This window comes from Hemicordylus capensis, chromosome 1 (genome assembly GCF_027244095.1).
Source record: "Hemicordylus capensis ecotype Gifberg chromosome 1, rHemCap1.1.pri, whole genome shotgun sequence".
Taxonomy (NCBI): Eukaryota; Metazoa; Chordata; class Lepidosauria; order Squamata; family Cordylidae; genus Hemicordylus; species Hemicordylus capensis.
Genome location: NC_069657.1, coordinates 430930003 through 430950418, shown reverse-complemented (window position 1 = coordinate 430950418; position 20416 = coordinate 430930003). Strand labels below are relative to the sequence as shown.

Below are 20416 nucleotides of genomic sequence, written 5' to 3'. Positions count from 1 at the left end.
GAACTTAGAGCAGCTGCACCATTTCCTGTGTCTGTCTGTCTGTTGATAAAGTACTCCTGGCTTTGTAAATTAAATAAGCAATGTAATGACTATTTATTTATTTATTATTTATTTTATTCGATTTCTATACCGCCCTTCCAAAAATGGCTCAGGGCGGTTTACACAGAGAAATAATAAATAAATAAGACGGCTCCCTGTTCCCAAAGGGCTCACAATCTAAAAAGAAACACAAGATAGACACAAGCAACAGTCACTGGAGGTACTGTGCTGGGCGTGGATAGGGCCAGTTACTCTCCCCTTGCTAAATAAAGAGAATCATCGTGTTAAATGGTGCCTCTTTGCGAAGTTAGCAAGGGTTTATGATTATGAAACAGATATATGACAGTCCATTGTCCAATGGCCACTCTAGCTCATATGAGGTGGGTATGTTAAGATTCAAAGAGAGCTTTAGCATGCTTCAGGCCATCCAATATTGCCTTCCGTGGCTATGCACAATGTCTTAGAACATAAGAACAGCCCTGCTGGATCAGGCCCAAGGCCCATCTAGTTCAGCATCCTGTTTCGCACAGTGGCCCACCAGATGCCGCTGGAAGCCTGCAGGCAGGAGTTGAGGGCATGTCCTCTCTCCTGCTGTTACTCCCCTGCAACTGGAACTTAGAGGCATTCTGCCTTTGAGGCTGGAGGTGGCCTATAGCCCTCCGACTAGAAACCGATGATAGACCTCTCCTCCATGAAGTTATCCAAACCCCTCTTAAAGCCATCCAGGTTGTTGGCTGTCACCACATCTTGTGGCAGAGAATTCCACAAGTTGATTATGCGCTGTGTGAAAAAGTACTTCTGTTTGTTGGCCCTAGACTTCCTGGCAATCAATTTCATGGGATGACCCCTGGTTCTAGTGTTATGTGAGAGGGAGAAGAATTTCTCTCTATCCACTTTCTCCACATCATGCATGATTTTAATAGACATCTATCATGTCTCCCTGCAGTTGTCTTTTTTCTAAACTAAATAGCCCCAGGTGTTGTAGCCTTGCCTCATAAGAAAGGTGCTCTAGGCCCATCTTGGTTGCCCTCTTCTGCACCTTTTCCAGTTCTACAATGTCCTTTTTTAGATGTAGTGACCAGAATTGTACGCAATACTCCAGGTGTGGCCGCACCATAGTTTTGTATAAAGGTATTATAATATTAGCAGTTTTATTTTCAGTCCCCTTCCTAATGATCCCTAGCATGGAATTGGCCTATTTCACAGCTGCCCCACATTGCGTCAACACTTTCAACGAGCTCTCCACCATGACCCCAAAATCCCTCTCCTGTTCAGTCACTGAGTTCAGATCCCATCAATGTATACTTGAAGTTGGGGGTTTTCATTCTGATGTGCATTACTTTACACTTGCCAAAACTGAACCACATTTGCCATTTTGTCACCCACTCCCCCAGTTTGGAGAGATTCTTTTGGAGCTCGTCACAATCAGTTTTGGCCACCTTGCTGCTTACCCCTACTTCTAGATCCTTTATGAATAAATTTAAAAGCACTGGTCCCAGTACAGATCCCTAGGGGACTCCACTTCTTTCTTCCCTCCATTGTGAAAACTCTTCGTTTATACCTACTCTGTTTCCTGTCTTTCAACCAGTTAGCAATCCACACATGTACTTGTCCGCTTATCCCATGACTGCTAAGTTTCCTCAGGAGTCTTTGATGAGGAACTCTTACAGCAACAACGTTTAGCTGTGTGTTGTGATTATGAGGTTTATATTGTCAGGGTGTGTGTTTGTTTTGCTGCTGCTTTCCGTTCCATCTTCATTGATTTCTCTCCATGATGTGTCTCTGGCAATATTCCCCAAATCGCCATCTGCTCAATGCTTTGCAGTACTTTCATCGATCTTTCTACCCCTATAGTTGCGCTTGAACTTATTTTTAGAAAGTCATCCATCTTTGATTAAAAAAACACCACCACCACAAAGTATCGGAGATGTACTGTAGTCATTAATACTTGAGCTAAACATCTACATCATCTTGCTTGTTTGAAGTTGACAGACTTCAGCTTCCAGATATTGGGCATGAAGACAAGTCAATTCTGCTTTTAACACATGTAATTCTAGTGCAGTCCTGAACGTTGTCACTCCCAAAGTACTTTTGGTGGTTTATAGTTCACCTGCTCCTGAGTCTGATCTGGATTGTCTTTTTCTATCGTGTCTACATGCCTCAGGGTCAGTGTCAGTATAACAGAGCTGCCCCAAGAATGCTAACTATTCTAGCACATGTTTCTTTTAAAACTTCTCTTGAGAAAACAGGCACATGATTGAAAATACTCTGCACCAAAAATGTACTTCTTCACCAAATTTCTTTCAAAATAAAAGACAGATTTTGCCACTGACTATATTATGCAGCATTGCATATATTTTTCCCTGACTTTGGTTAGATATATGTGAAGGGCAAAGGGTAATCAAAAATACTGAAACCTAATCCCTAATTTCTGAATCCCCTCTGTATTTTGAGGTGTCCTTAATCTCCAGTCCACTGGGGATGTGCGTGGAACCGGTTGGGCCAGCTCGGTTCGAATCTGAACCAGTCTGGTCTGGTTCTGGGATTGGTCGAACCAGGTCTGGCTTGGCTCAACCCTCAAGCCTATCCAAACTGGCTTGTGGCCCAGCTCAGGTATATTAATAAAGTACAAGATTACAAAGTTTACAAGTAAAGGGGCATCTCTAACCTAAATTTTTCTAAAGGTGCGGTGGGTGGGAGGGGGAGAGAAAGTGGCCTCTGTACCTTTTAGGGAGGCTACAGGATAGGCGGCATAGGTGGACTACGAGGTGGCAGGGGAGGGGAGCGGGGCTCCTGCAAGCCCCCCGCCAAACTCCCAAATGACAGCCCTGCCTGGTTTGGACCTCTGTGCACGTGCAGAGGCCCAAACTGGGCTGCAGCTGGTCCAGGCTGTCATTTGGGAGGCCGGCAGGGGGCTTGGAGGAGCCCTGTATCTCCTCTGATGCTTCACCACCATCTCGCCACCTGCCTATGCTGCCTACTCTTCAACCTCCCTAAAGGTATGGAGGCTGGTTTGTCTCACTGCCCCACCCCCACCTTTAGGGAAGCTTAGGTTAGAGATGCTTAGGAATCCCTCAAGGATTCCCTTTTACAAGTATATCCGAGCCCGTCTGCGAGCCGGTTCTTTGAACCAGGGTCTAGTCTGGTTCGAACTCGAACCGGCACCCCCCTTTGGGGGGTTGGAGCAGTTCAAATTTGGACCAGCCGAACCGGGCCAGCTCAGTGTCGAGCATGTCTTGAAGCAAGGTGGCTTACACATCTCAGCAGTCCACATGTTTGCAAGCTTAATCCTTGCAAATCCTTGCCGTCAGGATAAAAATACGTTTTGTTGTGTGCTTTTTAAACATGGATGCCAAGATTCTTGGAATTCTATACCTGATACTGAATTCTGTGCTTGTGCAGTGTGACTGTTGGGCATATTAAATACACCCTATCCTGAAAATGGTTGATTTCCACCATACTGGAATAGAGTTAGTGAAGCTCATTCACACAAACGATTTATACAATTTATTTCACAGCAAACACCCCTGAAACCAGTCTCGGTCTCTCAAACTATTTGCTGGGTGGAAAGCAGTATTTTAAGGAATGCTGAGCTCATGCGTGAAATACCTGCTTGATTTGGGGACTTATCTTGTGTATTATGCTTTTGTTGCTTTAGTATATATCCAGTTTTGTCCATGTTGTAAACTGCCTTGTGGATTCTTTAGCTCAAAAAAGTAGAAGACATATATTCTCAAAAGATATAAAATCTAGAGCAGAGAAAAGACAGAGTGCCCTGTCTGAGTTTAGGGCAGAAAACTTAAACACACTTCTTGGGGACTAACTTCCCTTCAGTTCTCTGATATTTATTTCCAGGTACACATGTCAGGCAGTAAGCCACCCATCAACAATCTTCATAGTCAGCAGGATTGAGGCATGAAGCTTACTGTGAGACATATGATTCAATGTGGCTTAATATATCCTGATAATCAACTCAATTGTCCAGTACAAAGATGAGAATGAACATGTCCGTAGTAGTTTTTTTTGGTACTGAACAAATAATTGGTCTCTATACTTTGCCAGCAGACCATGGAACACTACTTTTTAGCATTCACTGCCTCAGCTGCGATTACTTCATCAGTACCATAATTGGTACTGATGCATGCTGTTGTCTTTGGAACTAGGAACCCTGTCCAAACACGTTGCCTTTTCCATTGCATAGTCTTGTGATATTTCACATGGGCTCATCTCATGATGAGGGAGCTTAACGGGGTTGAGTTTCTAGACATGTGAGAACATTTTCTCATACTTTATTTTTTCTGGTGGAAAAATTTCCATTTGTAAAATTTCATTGACTGACATCCAGACTATCATTGTGAATATCCTGCAATGCAAGTTTCAGACTACCACTGTGTTGCTGCTTGAGCAGGGGAAGGGATTATTTTGGCCAATCTTCCCTTCTCTCTCAAGCCTACTGTGCATCACCAAAATATGTCCCTGAAGTGTGTATGATCCCTGGGGGCATATTTTGGTGATGTACAGTGGACTTCAGAGGGAAGGGAAGAATGGCAAAAATCACCCCTTCCCCTGCTCAAACAACAGTGCAGCTGTACTCTGGAACTCTCACTGCTAGTCTGGATATCCAGCCAGGGGCGTAGCAAGGTTGGAGTGGGCCTGGAGACGAGATTTTAAAATGGGCCCCTCACTGCTGATTAACAAAGGAGACTTTCAACCATTCAGTGCAGTCCTATGTATGTTTTCTTATAAATCCTAACAAATTCAGAACAGTTTGCTTCCAGGTAAGTGTGTAGAGAATTGCAGCCTCAGGCAGCAAATCTAACCACATTTAGCTGGAAGTACATTTCACTGAAAGCTAAAGGACTTTGTAATTTTTTGTCATGAAGCACGCCACTTATAGGACTTTTTTGATGGTTTTTTAAATTTAAAAAATATTAAAAACCAACAATTTGTCCAACCCACTTCAGTTTAAATATACATATTCATCCCACATCTCTCTGCTCAAAACCAAAGCCCTATGCCCAGTCATTCCAGGTGATCTAAAGACTGGGGCTGAAATGGTTTGTGTGTTGTTGTTTTTTAAATGAAAGCAAAGGGCAGATTCTTCCAAATTGGGGTGGAACTACTTAAAAAAAAAGTTTTGTTTTTTGTTTTTAAAATTAAACCAGCAAATTCCTCAATCTCGGAATTAAATATTCAGAGTCATTTCAAGCTGCCCTATGACACCCCCCCCATATTAAAACTCTATGGCAAGCAATCCCTAAATATCCGGGCGGGGGGGGAACCACAAAAAGGAAACAACATCCTACCTCCATTACTAAACCTGAGGAGTCAAAAGCTGGGCAGAGCTGTGGTGGGCAAGGGCAGCCAGTGCTGGCCACCCTCCCTCCCTCCTTCCTTGCTGTCTGTCTGCCTGCCTGCCTGCCTGCCTGCCTGCCGGCACTCGAGTTCAGGCTTCAGGGAGGCCTGCATGGAGTCCTCTCTGGAAGCCCCGCCCACCCTCCGAACAGCTGAGAGGCGGAGCCTGAAGGGGTTGAAGCCACTGGCAGGCTGCTTCACTTCCCTGGCCAGAGCAGGAGGGCTAGCAAGAGAGGGGGCCAGTAGGTAAAGCAAGGGGGACTGGCTAAGGGGCCTTGGGGGGCCCTCCAGGCCTGTGGGCCTAGAGACATTTGTATCCCCTTGCACTATAGAACTTACGCCCCTGTGTCCAACATTGTTTCATAAAATTCATTAGTAACAATGAATGGATGCCAATGCAATATTAGGCAAGTTCAGCAATTTCAAAGTTACAGTTAATGTTTTTAAGGTGGTTATACCTAGTAAGTGTGTGAGAGAGTACATATGTGTTTTTGATTTATTGAGTATTCATTTTAAAAAAGGTTATATCCACATAAAGCTTTGAATTTATTCCAGTATCTATATACTTATTTATCTTAGCTGCCATGCATGTCCTTAAGAATTTGGTTGCAGAACACTCACGTTGCGAGAGTTCCAGCCTGGCTTGGGCGCACTCCACCCCGCCCCCAAATATTTCAGTTTAACTACTTGGGTTACAGGTTACTGACCTAAGTGACAGGATGGTTGTAATGATGACCATTCAGATAACTAATGTATGTGAAGCACTTACTTTCTGAAGCAATATACAAATTCTAGGTGGTATCTATTTAGAAAGCAGGTACGGATTGCAAGGAAATGCACATAGATGTGGGTCTTCTGGAAATTTTTGAATTGGAATTCCCCCCCATGCAAATTTTCCCCTCATTTGCATAAAGTTTGTATTTGTTTCTTTAAAAATTACTAGACAATTTTTTCTGATGCCTTAAATAGATTATGATCAGATTTGGCAGCGGGATCTAAAATTAAGTGCTAACTTGGCAAAGAGGCATCTTTTAATGTGGTGATTCTCTATTTAGCAGGGGGAGAGTAGTAACTGGCGCTATCCACTCGCAGCACAGTACCTCCAGTGACTGTTGCTGGTGTCTATCTTATGTTTCTTTTTAGATTGTGAGCCCTTTGGGGACAGGGAACCATCTTATTTATTTATTATTTCTCTGTGTAAACCGCCCTGAGTCATTTTTGGAAGGGCAGTATAGAAATTGAATAAATAATAATAATAAATAATATTTATACAGTAAGAAAAACACACATTCCATCATATTAATTTCCCGTACTGTATCTCTAAAAGTTTTTCAAGTAGCGAAGTAATTAAACCTGAGTCTTGGTCATATACCTGAAGGAGCACCTACTTCCATGTGTGACCAACTACATTCCTGCTGCAGTTGCCAGTCCCTTTGGAGGCTAGATTGACTTTGGCAATAAAAATAGCCTTGTCTGTTGTGGCTCTGCATTTATGGAACTCATTATTACCTGAGGTTTGTTTTGTCTGCTTAGATGGACTCCGAAGGTCTTTTCCCACTCTTACTTTTAAAGCAAGCTTTGAACCGCCAAGGGCAACAGTATTTAGCTTGGATTTGTTTTGTTCTCCATTCTGCTAAGCTAGCGCTGCTGATTCAATTTGCACTGGCTGTTTTGATATTTAGTTTATATTTTTAGTTTTCAGTACTCCTTCCCCTCATAGAGAACTCACATGTGCTGAAAAGTGAATGGTAAAGCCTTTACATACATACATACATACATACATACATACATACATACATACATACAATTTAAATTAAATTAAATGTTAATGAGGAGGGCTGCTTCTCATCATGGCAATCATGCATTCTTTGTAACAGGCAGTTTGAGCCCAAGTGATTATATCAGCATGCTGCAGGTAGCTTCAACATTTGTCTTTTGTGTGTCTGTTTTTGTCATTCAGAAGACCTCCAGCTCAGGAACCAGAAAAGATGCTCTAATGGGGCATTGACTTGGTTTATAACACACCATACATCTATCTCTGAGATGGCAAAGCGATCTGATGATTGCTGTCTTCAGTTGTCCATATGATTTATGCCATGTTTGAAATTAGGAATATAATATTGTCTATCCTAGTCAGATTTGACTCAGCTAAAGATGTTTTTCTCCCCCGACCCACCACAATCTTAGATGCCACAGCTAGAGGGGTCCTCTCTGATTGTGTCTCTTCTTAACCATTGAACTGGTTTATTAGTATAAGTCAGTGGACATAAGGTAATCCTTAGCAGAAATGCAGTCACAGACTTCGGCAGGGTTATTCAGCATTCCAGATTCCCCGCCCCCACCATCTTCCCTGCTGCTTATGTGGGCACTTTTAAAAGCAGCAGGGAGGTGGTTCAACGATCAATAGTTCTTGAAGTCTGCTTGGTCACTTCTTTTTTCCCTTTTCTTTTTTTGTCAGTCCGACTGGATGTGATTGACACCATTCAGGCACACTATTGGTATTTGGTACAGTGTAGTCAGTTGTTCACAGTTCACCAGTTTTGGCAGTCATGAAGTGCATTAACAGATGCTCCATGTCAGGTACAGGTTCTATGACAGACCTGTATAAAAGGTGAAATGAGGTTAAGCAAGAAGCTGGCTGTGAGCATAAAGGCAATCTTGGGCAGGTGACTAGCCTAATTATCTAAGACTTAATATGAATCACAGCACTATGTAATCGGTGTGTTTGAGGGGCGCTCAGCCTAGAGGCCCTTTGCTGGAGGGAAGAGGGTTACCACCACTCTGGTTTTTCTCTTCTGAGATTTCTGGCTCCATTTTTGACCATGAGAAGGCATAAATGCAATTTTAACGAACTGCTCCATGTTTATGTAAACTCAGTGTATACAGCGATGTACCCACCGGCACCTGCATACGTGCATTCAGCGGAATGTTAGAAAGGGCCTGTGTACGTACAGCTGTACATGCATAAGCTCTGTGCTATTAGGAGCTCCTAATTACATAGTATATGTGTGTGTGTGAGCGGGGGTGTAGCAGTGTTCCCTCTCATTTTTTTCATCTGTGTACATAATGAGATTTGTTCTGGGCAACAGTATCAAGGCAGTGTGTACACACGTACATTCAGAATGTGACCTTCCTGATTCAACGTGAGCGGGAACTAAAATCAACTGAACGGACATTTAAAAACTTGTGTGCACTCACACATGTGCACACCTTAGAGGGAGCACTTGTGGAGGGGGGAGGGTTCATTGTAATTGGACTAGAGTGTTCCTCCTTCCTTTGCTTTTCTCCAGTGGTGTAGAAAGTTGGTGGCAGCCTAAACACAGCCACCATGTCACCAGCCTCCTTTCTTATCTGCCACCCTGGACTTGGACTCTGACCCCGAGGCTGACTGTGTGGCAGATTACCTCTCCCACTGCCAGGGAGAGGTGATCCGCCACAACTGTGGAGGCCACTCGCTAATTGTCGTCTCTCTACCCGCAGTTCCCCGCTGTTTTGCCACCATCAGGTGCTGGGCCATGACATCTTTATATTGTTAGTGGCCAGGCAAAGGAGCTGTCACTGTGGTTTAGGAGCCACTGTGGAGTGGCAAGACAGCAGGGAACTGGGGGATTAGGTGGGAGAGAGGCAGCAGGTGAGTAGCCCCTGGTTGTGAGTGGCACCTGTTCCTAAGACACTCTGCTCAATTGTAGTTCTAAACACACTTACTAAGGAGTAAGCCCCATTGAGCACACTGAGATTTGCTTCCAAGTAAACATGCATAGGATTATTATTATTATCTTGTTTACACAGTCAGACAGGTGTTATTGACTGGTTTGTTTTATCCAGACATCGAGTCCTTCCCAAGGATCTGGGATGGCTGGATTTTATTGTCAATGTTGTTGCTGTTGTTATAGATATCGTCGCAGAATATAGGCTGTTCCCAGTAAAGCTGCTTTTTGTAATTGGCTGATGGTGATTTCTGTGGCCCTTATGGTGTTGAGGAGCTCTTCAAGGTCTTTTGGAACTGCACCCAGGGCGCCAATTGCCACTGGGATTATTTTGGTCTTTTTCTGCCACAGACTTTCAATTTCCATTTGTAGATCTTTGTATTTTGTGATTTTTTCTATTTCTTTTTCTTCTATTCTGCTATCCCCTGGTATTGCTATGTCGATTATTTTAACTTGTTTTTCTTTCTTCTCAACTACAGTTATATCTGGTGTATTGTGTGGCAGATGTTTGTTATTGTTGTTATTATTAATTCGATTCCACTGGAAGTTGTGCTTTGATAGTTTTATAAATTAGCTCTTGAAGACACCTGGGATACTGTAGAAGGACGTGACGTTTCAGAATGGTTGGTGAGGCTCTGATAGTATCTGAACTCTTTAAACTCATAGTCATTCAGAGGAAATGTGCAGAGGTCACTGAATTTAGTGCTTGTAATAGAGGTCAACAACAAATAACCCATGGGCAACATCCGTTCCCTGAGAGCTGCCACTTCTCTCCACAGTTGCCAACTGTGATGCAAAAGAAGAGTCTGGAGGGAGCGGTTGCCGTGAAGAATTATCAATAGACCACTCTGAAACTTGAGATTGCAACTTTCCCCCTTCTGCTTTCAATCTCATCTCCCTCTTCTCTCTCATATTTAGCAACTGGAGAGCAACCAGCCCTATCCAACTCCAGCATATCATCCTTCCAATGGCAGTTAATGGTGTCTCCTCTGGTTGTTGGGGTTTTGTTTGTTTGTTTGTTTGTTTGTTTGTTTGTTTTGCCTTAGATTGTGAGCCCTTTGGAGATAGGGAACCTCCTCCTTTTCTGTGTAAACCACTTTAACAACTTCTTCTTCTTCTTCTTCTTCTTCTTCTTCTTCTTCTTCTTCTTCTTCTTCTTCTTCTTCTTCTTCTTCTTCTTCTTCTTCTTCTTCTTCTTCTTCACTTTGTCCTAAGCTACTCATGGGAGAGCACACCCCAAAGTGTGCATTCTAGTAGACGGCTAGAGCAGCCACCTCTGTTGTTTTTGTCTAAGCACAGCGGTCTTAGTCTCGGTAGTCCCGGGTAACCTCCTGGGCTACCTTTATTAGGGGAGGAGTTGACTGCCCTCCCTGCCTTTTCTGGTAGAAGATAAACCTAACAGAATTTCTTAGCCTAATCTAGAGGTTATTGCACACGCGCACACACGTGCACACACACCCAGGGAAGGGAAGGGGGAATTGGGGAGAAGAGGAAATTCCCGAGAGAGGAGGAGGGAGAGGGAGGCTCCCTGTACTACCAGTCCAATGTGAAGGAAGTGGGGAGCCTGGGATCCTCAGGTGTGACAGTGGGGTGCAATGGTGAATAAGCAGAGGGTCACAATCTCCAGAATGGATCCCAGAGACTGTGCTGTTTGGAGGCTTTGGGCTTACTATCTTTATAGAGAAAGAAGATGCTTTGTGTACTGAAGTTACATGCAGAATTAGTGCCCCTCTGGGTTAATGGTTCCTGGGGATGAAGCCCAGCAGAGAACAATGAATTTGCTGTAGTTAGACATAAAGATGGGATTTCCTTGGGACAGAGGTAGAGTGTTGACTCTAGGGATATTGGCTTGTTGATTCTGGGGATTTGGACGATCTGAGAGGCATGACTTTAGTGGCATTGGTGCTGAGGTCAGGAGTGCAACATCGTGAGTGTGTGAAGGGGGAATCAGGGCTGCCTTGCCCTAGAGTCTCAGGACCACCAAAGGTTTCATAGAGGAAAAGTCCTTTTTAGGTTGTTGGGGTACTGGGCTACTAAAGCGGGGAACTGCAGCTGCACTCCCTTTGTGGCTAGTCTCCCTATGCAGCTTTTAACCATAGTGCTAAACACTCTCTAATTCTTGGACCCTCCTTTGGGTAGGCAGGTCCAGACTGTGTGCCTCTTTAGGGGTGCACAGGGGTGCACAGTAATGGACTTCCTAACAATATGAAGTGCCTAAATACAGATATCTTTTAAGCTTCTACAGAAAATTTTCAGGTAGGCCCATTCTCTTCAGCCATTGCCCGTAAACCATCTTCCCTTGGTGTCCTTCAGTCATTTATCAACTCTACCCCTTTTGTTTGTGCTGAAATGATCTTGGGTGTATTGCAGAAGTGGACACATATTTTACTGCAAGACTGCAATATCCAGTGTAAGATTGTATTGGAGACAAGGTATAGATCACTTTTACCTTGCTGTAAAGAGTTGAGCTCAGCACTATATCCTGAATTGCAGTTGGCCTGTGCATAGTAAAAGCAGCCTCAGTGTTATCCATCTTTTCAGTAGGGTTTGACATGATATAACATTTTCAAGTCATTGTAGTATAAAGTGCACCACTAGTTTTAGGTGAGAGGCAACACCTTTATTAGCATTTTTCCTTCCTTGTTATGTGACAGTATAACATGAAACTGTAAGTTCTATTCAAACCAATGGCATAAAATAGTTGCTTGTTCTCTTGCTTTCAATGGGACTTTGCTGTCTTCCATATTCGTGTCCTTTACACAGTTGAGGCATTTCTTTTCTGGAAGTGGAAACAGTGAAGTTCCTCACAGCTTTTACTATAGTGCCTTTTTAACAAGCAATGCTCTTTCTCATGGCTAAGTTCCTGATAATGTCCATTTTTAAGTAAGTTCTATTTCCAGTGTTAATTCAAAGTTTTCTAATTGCATTTTGTTGGTTTAACCCACTGATTTTAATGATTCCACCCATTTTATTGCTCTCTTGTTCAGCTTGGCAGAGACAGGGGGATGGTTCAGTGCTGAATCCTTTATTCAGTCAGATTTTCTTCACTGGAGGGAGAGAGAGTGTTTTGAATTACTGACTTCTTTCAGGTTTTTCCTTTTCTTTCCAGGATAGCAAAATAGAACACATTAAAGGACACATCTATTTCTATAAATGCCACAACTAACTTTTGCTGGATTGTGCCCATGTTTATCATGCTACTCTTGTTGAGTATGATAGATCAATCCTAGTTAAGAGGAGGATACACAGGTATGCATGCAAAAAAGATAGGAAAGTAAAGGAAACTGAGCCGAAGGAAAATAAAGGGCAATCAAATGGAAAAAAACAATCGGAATATTGAAATGCAAATTAGGCAGAGATGGTGTCAAAGAATTAGAAGGAAAATGACATTAAAATCAGGGCATCAATACTTAATCAGATTAAACAGAAGATTAATTTGCTAAACTTTTAGGGCATAATTTAGCCAAAGGTGAGTGCATCCAAATCTCACTGACTTCAATAACTCTTTATGTCTGAAAGTCATTTTTTAGCCTACTTTCCAGTAGGCTTTTGAGATAATCCAGCATTCTGTGTGTGTGTCTGTTCATGTGTGTATCCCCCTGGCCGCCATCAACTTCGCAATGCTTGGACAAATATGAACCAAATCAGGTACAGTTGTAGGTACACATAGAGAAATCTCAATGGTATAGTTTGTGATGATGTAATCCACCCCAAATTAAGATGGCAGACATGTAAACGTTTGAGGCACAAGTGGGCTAACTTATGAACCGCCTAACCAACTTAAACCAAAGTTGCTACAGGTGTAGGGGCACTTCAGTGGCATAGTTCGTGATGATGTCATCCACCTCGATTCAAGATGGTGGATGCATTAATGTTTTGAGGCTTAAGTGGGCTAACTTGTGAACCATCCAACCAATTTGAACCAAACTTGGTACAGTTGTAGTGAGTGACACATAGGGACATCTCAGTGGTGTAGTTTGTAATGATGTCATCCACCCCAGTTCAAGATGACAGACGCGTGAACATTTGAGGCACAAGAGGGCTAACCTGTGGACTGCCTAAACAATTTGAACCAGATTTGGTACACTTGTAGTGAGTGACACACATGGACACCCCTATGGCATGGTTTGTGATGATGTTATCCACTCAAATTCAAGATAGCAGACGGGCTACATTTGAGGCGCAATTGGGCTAACTTGTGAACTGCCTAACTGATTTGAACCACATTTGCTACAGGTATAGGGACACCTCAAGGGCATAGTTTGTAATGATGTCATCCACCCTGATTCAAGATGGAAGACACATGAATATTTGAGGTACAAGTGGGAATTGGTTTGGACCAAATTTGGTACAGTTATATGGACACATAGGGACACCTCAAACACATAGAAGCTATTCTCACAACGAGCAAGAACTGGGCTAAGGGAGCCCAGCCTGGTTCTTGCTGGTTGTGAGAACTGCTGGGAGCCATGGCAGCAAGCCTGCTTACAGAGCCCACCGCTTAACATGGGTTCTGGGTGCGAGCATACACACAAAAAGTGGTTTTGTTTTGTTTGCTCCATTTATATGCAGCCTTTCTGCCAAATCATTAAATGTGGTTTGAAATTTAAAAGAATAAAGCAATAAAAATATTTGTCTTAGGATGATGGTGATGACAAGAACTTCCTAGACTAGGGCTGCCTATAGGCATAACATGAAACCGGAGGTAAACATGGCAGAGGTTTGAGTTTGTGGTCATCCAAATGCGTGAAGCCACAGTTTTGTCACCCAACCATGGCTCTGTTTTCACTTCCAAACCAGGATTTGAACCTTCGGTTTGTAGTGAGTTTTGCAGCCAAAACCTCAGGTTCCAAAGGGCCATTGTTTTATCTGAATTCTGCTGGATTTTGTACTCTACACCCAGTACTCTAGCTCCTCCTGAAACCATAGAGGGGGTGGCTCAGAGCAGCCCAGAAATGGGTTAGCTCTATGCCAGCATCATTTCTCACTGGCCACTTCTCAGAGCTGATGCTCTGTCCTTTACCTGCTGAGAGTGGGCGATCAGTGCCAAAAAGGCACGAATGCACTGGGCATGCCTACTCAAAGATCATGGCCAATGGTTGCCGCTTTACTGAGTTCTGATGCCTTGCCCACAGTCTGGCAATGCACATGGTATGGAACTTGCTGGGATACAGCCCTGGCAGACCAGGAAGAGAAAGGGGTCACTCTGCCCAGAAGCCAGTGGTTGCGAAACCGCAGTTGAACTGTGGAATGATTTCCGGTTTAACAGATTAACCACAGGTTTGTCTACCTGATGTTTCACACTATGGGGCTATTCCCACGATCAGCCAAAATTGGGCTAGGGGAGCCTAGCCCAATTTTGACTGATCATGGGAGCCACCGGGCTCGCAAGCCTAAATACCCCTCCCCTAAAACCAGGTTTGCAGAGCGAGTGCTCCACAAACCCAGTTTTTTTAAATCGTGAGTAGCCGCACCGCGCCACGGCTACTCATGAGGAGACCCCCAGAGGGAAGGCGAAAAGCCGCCTTCCAGCTCCGGGGATCTCGCCAGCATGACCTGCGTGCTCACGCAGGGCATGCTGGAGCTTCCGGGGCCCCCCCCAGCCCCTGCCGGCTCCGTCATGGAGCTGGCAATCGTGTGGGCGGTCAATCCGGCTGCCCAGGGCTTCCTCCCCACTCAGCGCACCAAACTGGGTCTCACTGATTGTGAGACCCAGCTCTATGTCTTAATGGGCCCTAGGTTTCTTTTCTTTTACTTCCCCCTGAAAACAGAGTTTAAGGTAGAGGCTGTCCCAGCTGAATTCTCAAGGACCATTGTTGGTCTCTTCAGGAATTGACAGTATGAATGTCTTCGCCTGATTTGACATCTGCTGTTGGCTGGTTGGTATCTTGTTGTGCAACAGAATTCACATTTAATTCACTGAGTTTAACAGCAACAAGAAAGATATGGCAAGAATGCAAAAAAAATATTTTCCTTGTAGCGTTCTTCCTCTAGCTCCTGTTGAGAAGGCCCTACAATATGTGTTGGATTAAATAAACAGATCAAATATTAAGCAGGATCTCCAAACCCCATTTTAATGGGCAGAGAGGTGTGGGAAATATGTATAGGTTGGTATGTGGGACTCAAACTGAATGGGGGCACTGTAGATCAACATCAGTATCTTGAATTGGAAGCTAGCAGCTAATCTATATCATCGTCATAAGTCACAGAGTTGTGTATTCTGCAAGGATATTAAGCCGTTTAATGTAAAATAGCAATTTTGGATGTGCATGTAAACTCCTAACCTTATTTCCATGAATGTTGTATCAGTTCTCTATAGGAAATCGATGTAATATCACATTTGTAGCAATGTTTTCCATGTTTATTGTCTGGTCACAGAAGATATAACCACAGCTCTCTAGGGATTTTTTTGGAATAATCCAGTAGCAAGTGGGGCAAGGGGGAAGAGAAGAAAATGAACTGTTGGAGAATCTAGTCATGTAAAGGATTTTCAAGCAGACTGTAGTGTCCTCTTTGGACATGCAAATTCTAGATTCAAAATGTACAAATATTTTTGGCTAACTTCTAATGCCATGAAGTCGGTCCAAGTTCACTAGATCTGGAAGGTTTGCAACATCCCTTGTGATTCAGAAATATTTTGAAATGATCGCTTGACTAATTATATGGGGAACTTGCCATGTTCTTATAATATTGTCAGGTAAAGCTAGGTTGCCTAGACAGGAGAACATTCTGCCCCAAACTGGGTAGCTTTTATTCTGTTCATATGAAGACATGAAGCAGAGATCTATAGTGAATGGTCAGCGTATATTTATTTACCTATTTTAATTCTATCCCATTTTACTCAGTTTTATCTCTGAGAAAGCAATTTTTTCTTTGTGTTTGCTTTTGTGGAGCCACTTGTTTTGTTGACATAAATTTGAGGATAATCTTCCAAAGATGCATGTTCTGATATTATCCTTCAGATCTCTTTGACACAAATGTCTCTCTTGAACTGGCCCTCAATGTTATGACAAAGGCCAATTTCTAGTGTGGATCAGTTGCAGGGGCGTACTGTTAGTTAGGCAAGGGGAGACAGTTGTCTCTTGGCCTGCTGCCTCAAAGGGCCCCCCAGAGGCAAGTCACATGATCCTGACTCCCCAGTGCCGTTTCCTGGGAATCAGGAGATGGATACATTTTGGTAAAGAAAAGGAGTGACAAGAAATCTGTTGCCCTCTTGCTTACGTTCTGTTCTCTCATTGATCAGAGGTCAGAATTGTGCATTTTCATTGGGCAGTGTCCAAAGAGCTAACCCAGAAGTAGCTCCCTGGATCCTCAGAATGAGCATTCACACACCTCACACTGTCCTGGAGAAGAGGTGTGCGCGTAGCCCCGGCTGCCGAGCTCTTTGTGGGTTGTCGTCCTTATGAGCTCCCGGGCAGTTGCGGCAGCTGGTAGGCTCTTCTCCATCCTGATGTGGTGCTTTGCACAAGCTGAACCTTCCCATTGGGCGCCCATACACCCTCCCCACCCCCAGCCAGCTGCTCACTCTGCTCACCTGCTTGCAAACATAGCCGCCACAGCCCACAGAAGAAGAACTTTCTCTTTTGTTGCCAACTTCTACCTTGTCCTGCCTCAGTCCGGCACTGCTGCTGGAGGGAGAGCTGAGGAAAGGCAGGTGGTGGCCAGCGACCCAGTGCAGAGGCAGCCGGCTTGTTGGGACACTCGCCCCTCTCCCTTGCTCCCTGCAACCTGGTAGTGAAATTGCAAATAGCTGGCTCCAGGAAAGAGAGGCTGAGTTTGGAGAGAGCTGTCGCGTCCCCCTCAGGCAATGGGGGTGGGGGCAAAAGGTCAAAACTTTCTTGCTCTTCCTTTTCATGCCTGTGTTCATTCTTTCTTAGCAGACAGGGCGTGCAAAGGCAGCTACCTGGCTCTGCTCTTCTGCTGCAGATGTCCATTGAGATGACCAGAATAGTCCCCTCCCACCCCAAACCCTGTTAATTAACTGGTGCAACGCGTCCTGCAAACAGAAGGGAGGAGGCTATTCCCTTGAGCTAGGGTAACGGTGCTTTTTTTAACACGTGCCCCCTAATTTTTTTCTCCCCCAGCACCCTCCTGCTCCCCTTGTAAGGGCGCCGGGGGCCCTGCCCGCCTTTCCTCCCTCCTGCTTTAGCTGTGCTCCTGACCCCGGCTTCACTCCCTCCTTATTGCACATGGCCGTGAAGATTTCACGCTGGGGTAACTGTGTGCACTTGCGCGTGCCTCTCTTTTTCTCTAGCCTTGGCAGCAAGCCTCATTTTTATTGTTACTACTTTGCCTCCTCCCGGAAAGGGGAAACCTCCTCCACATCACCCTCCTTACTAGCGAGGAGGGGAAGCAGATAGGGTGCCACTGCAGACAGGTTCTCAAGTGCTGCATCTCAGAAGTACTAAACAAAAGGATTGCACTGCAAGCCAGACTTTTAGTAATGAGACCAATTCTGAACAAGTTGCTTTGTCAGAATGATTACCTTTTGCTACTCCTGTGTCTAAATGGGAAGATTATCAGAAAGCAATAGCTGAACACCTCTGATGCAGACATGCATTTGGAACTCCACAGGTTAGGGGAAAGTGGCATCGGCAAACTTATTCAGAGAGAGAAAGCAGCCAGTGGGGAAAGGACTGTGCACTCTCACATCTGAATTTGCTTTTCTGTTTTATTTTCTTAAAGGATAATAAAAGAAAGAATAATGTTTTTTAAAAGGGGGTGCTTTGGGTAGTAGAGAGAATCTGAGGATTCGCTGTTGTAAAGGTGGTGGTTGCCCACCTGTTTCCTCATGCGCCAGTCACCTTTTGACATTCCCCACTGCTGTACTTCAATATTTGGTGTTTCAGCCTTCGTTTGCCCTTGTAAATTCCGCCTTTGTCTTTTTAAAATATACGTTTGTAAAAAGAGATAATGAGGTCAAGAGCATCATCCACTATATAAGATTTATTTATTAAAAAAATTCTTTCCCACCTTTCCATTTTCAAAACAGATTACCCAGAAGAGCTAACAGACACCCATAACATACTAAAACAATGGAAGCATGCATATCCAAAGAGTTTATAATGCTAATTTGCTAGCTATTGGGGTGTTTAGAAGACTGTTTACAATCTGTCATTTTCTGTTTACTCAGCACATATTTATATGTGGCTTAATTGCTTTTGTGATTTTGAGTATAAAAGCAGGGAAGCAGTGCCAATTCAAGAATATTGAATTAATGCTGAATAAAAGATAGAGTTCTTGTAAAGTATGCATTCACACAAAAATGCATTCTTAATGCAGAGACTGTCATGATTTCAGCTTCTTTTATGCTATTGTAGGAATATGGGATATAACTAATGTAGGTTTTATGTTTGAACTGTAGGTACAGGATGTGTTTTTACCTCAGTCTGTGAAAGCACACTGAGACAATCCTCTCCATTATTTTTATTTTATGGCAGGTATATTAAATACTGTTTTTTTTGGTGTTCAGAAATAATGTCTTAAAAGTCAGGAAACCCATTTTAAAATCTTGTCTCTTGGCCCACTCCAACCTTGGTCCGCCCCTGATCAGTTGGATGGAATCAGCTCTGAATCAGTTGGATGGAATCTCTCCAGTTGTCAAATATGATACTGTTCTGTCTCCTACTTAGCTGAAGAAGATTGGTGGTGGCGGCTTTGGGGAGATTTATGAGGCAATGGATCTTTTGACCCGTGAGAATGTGGCCCTGAAGGTGGAGTCAGCTCAGCAGCCAAAGCAAGTTCTTAAGATGGAAGTGGCCGTTTTAAAAAAGTTACAAGGTGAGAGGAAAATATTTTCTGGAAGGTGTACATTTCTAGAGCTTGTGTTTGGTCATCTTACCTACCATCTACATCCTATTTTATGCTAAATATTTTTTTGCAAAAAAGGGGGCAAAGCACAAAATATTATTACATTCTATACAGCAGACTGTTTCTCTCTTGAGGCATATCTACATTTCAACCTCATATGAACTGCATGCTAGATTAACTGTCATGGCTTTTCTCCAAATGATCCTGTGTAGTTTAGTGAGGTTGCTAAGTATGCTCTGTGGAGATCCATAGCTTCTCTCCCAGAACTCCTATTCCCTTATTCCAGAGAGGGAATAACTATTAAACTAGTTTAAATCTAGAGTGTAGATATGCCCTCTAAGTAAGGAGGATAGAGAAGGGAGAGTGGGCCTGTGTCCAATACACAGCCGGCCTCCCCTCTCCCTATGGCAAATTCTCAGTGGCAGCATGCACGCTTACTCACACAGTACACCCCACTCACACAGCTCTACCCATCCTTCTCCCATCACTGGGTTGCAGCTGGGAGCCTGACCAATGGAAGGAGGAGGTGCAGAGCCAGGCCAGCCATGGAAGGAGGTGGAGGCGGTGGCAGGAGCCCCAGCCATGGGAGCTCGGCAGCATCCTCCAGATGCTCTGAGGCTCCTCAACACAGAGCATGACTGGTTCTTTGAACCCATCTGCTCTGTTACAGCTCCGCCCCGTTGTAAGTCTTCCAGCCAAGAATTCTGCAAACTTCTGTTCAGCAAGCCATACAAGTTGGGTTCAATTTTAGTTCAGATTCATTAGTATTTTTTAACTCTCTGGTTCAGACACAAACTTAAAAGTGGGTTCAGTAACTGATCGAGTCCCTTTGAACTAGTTTAAATACCTCTCATGCAGAATAATATCTTTTTTTGCTTGAAATCGAACTCTATACAATAAATTCAATTTAAATACAATTTCATTTCATATGTTAGAAAATTTTTATAACTGTTTATTTTGAAAAAAAAAATTAAAGGTTTTTAGAAACAACATACAGTATGTGCAACAAGATTTTTAAAAAACATGCAAGAAAAACCATGAATCATTCAATTCAGGTTCAAGGCAACCAAAATATTTTAGATGTGGGTTCCTTACTTGTGATTAAATATAAAGGGCATGCTTTAGTTGTAGCAGAACTAATGACATCTAAAAGATAACATATGGAGGAAAGCTATGCATCTCTGCTCCAGCTGTCAAATGCTAGCTGCACCATACCTGGCACAGAATTAGTTTTGGGTTGTAGCAGCACCAAGAGTTTAAGGCTGTTCTGATAGCCCTAAGATTTCCATGCATGGTGGTGTTGCCAGGTCTGGGATATATAATGCATTTACTGTGGTGCTGGATGACCCAGTCCTGGCAAGAGGGGGACATATTGTATTCTTATGCTATTACTGGCACTCTTGTGCTTGATCTCATAAACTATGATATTCCTGCATTGGAATGGACCATCAGTTCAGCTTTTCCTCCCCTCTACATCACATTGTGTGAGTAAAAACAGTCATGGA

The 20416-nt window shown here is 43.5% G+C and overlaps 1 protein-coding gene across 16 annotated transcripts in view; it reads left to right on the top strand.

Annotated features, from left to right (window-relative positions):
* The window catches only part of TTBK1 (tau tubulin kinase 1), a 179179-nt gene that overhangs the window by 47672 nt on the left and 111091 nt on the right, over positions 1–20416 (top strand). For all 16 annotated transcript variants that reach the window (XM_053312882.1, XM_053312863.1, XM_053312842.1 and 13 more), the window contains one exon: positions 18734–18881. In XM_053312882.1, the coding sequence (XP_053168857.1) occupies positions 18734–18881 (148 nt within the window). The remainder of the gene's footprint in view (positions 1–18733; positions 18882–20416) is intronic.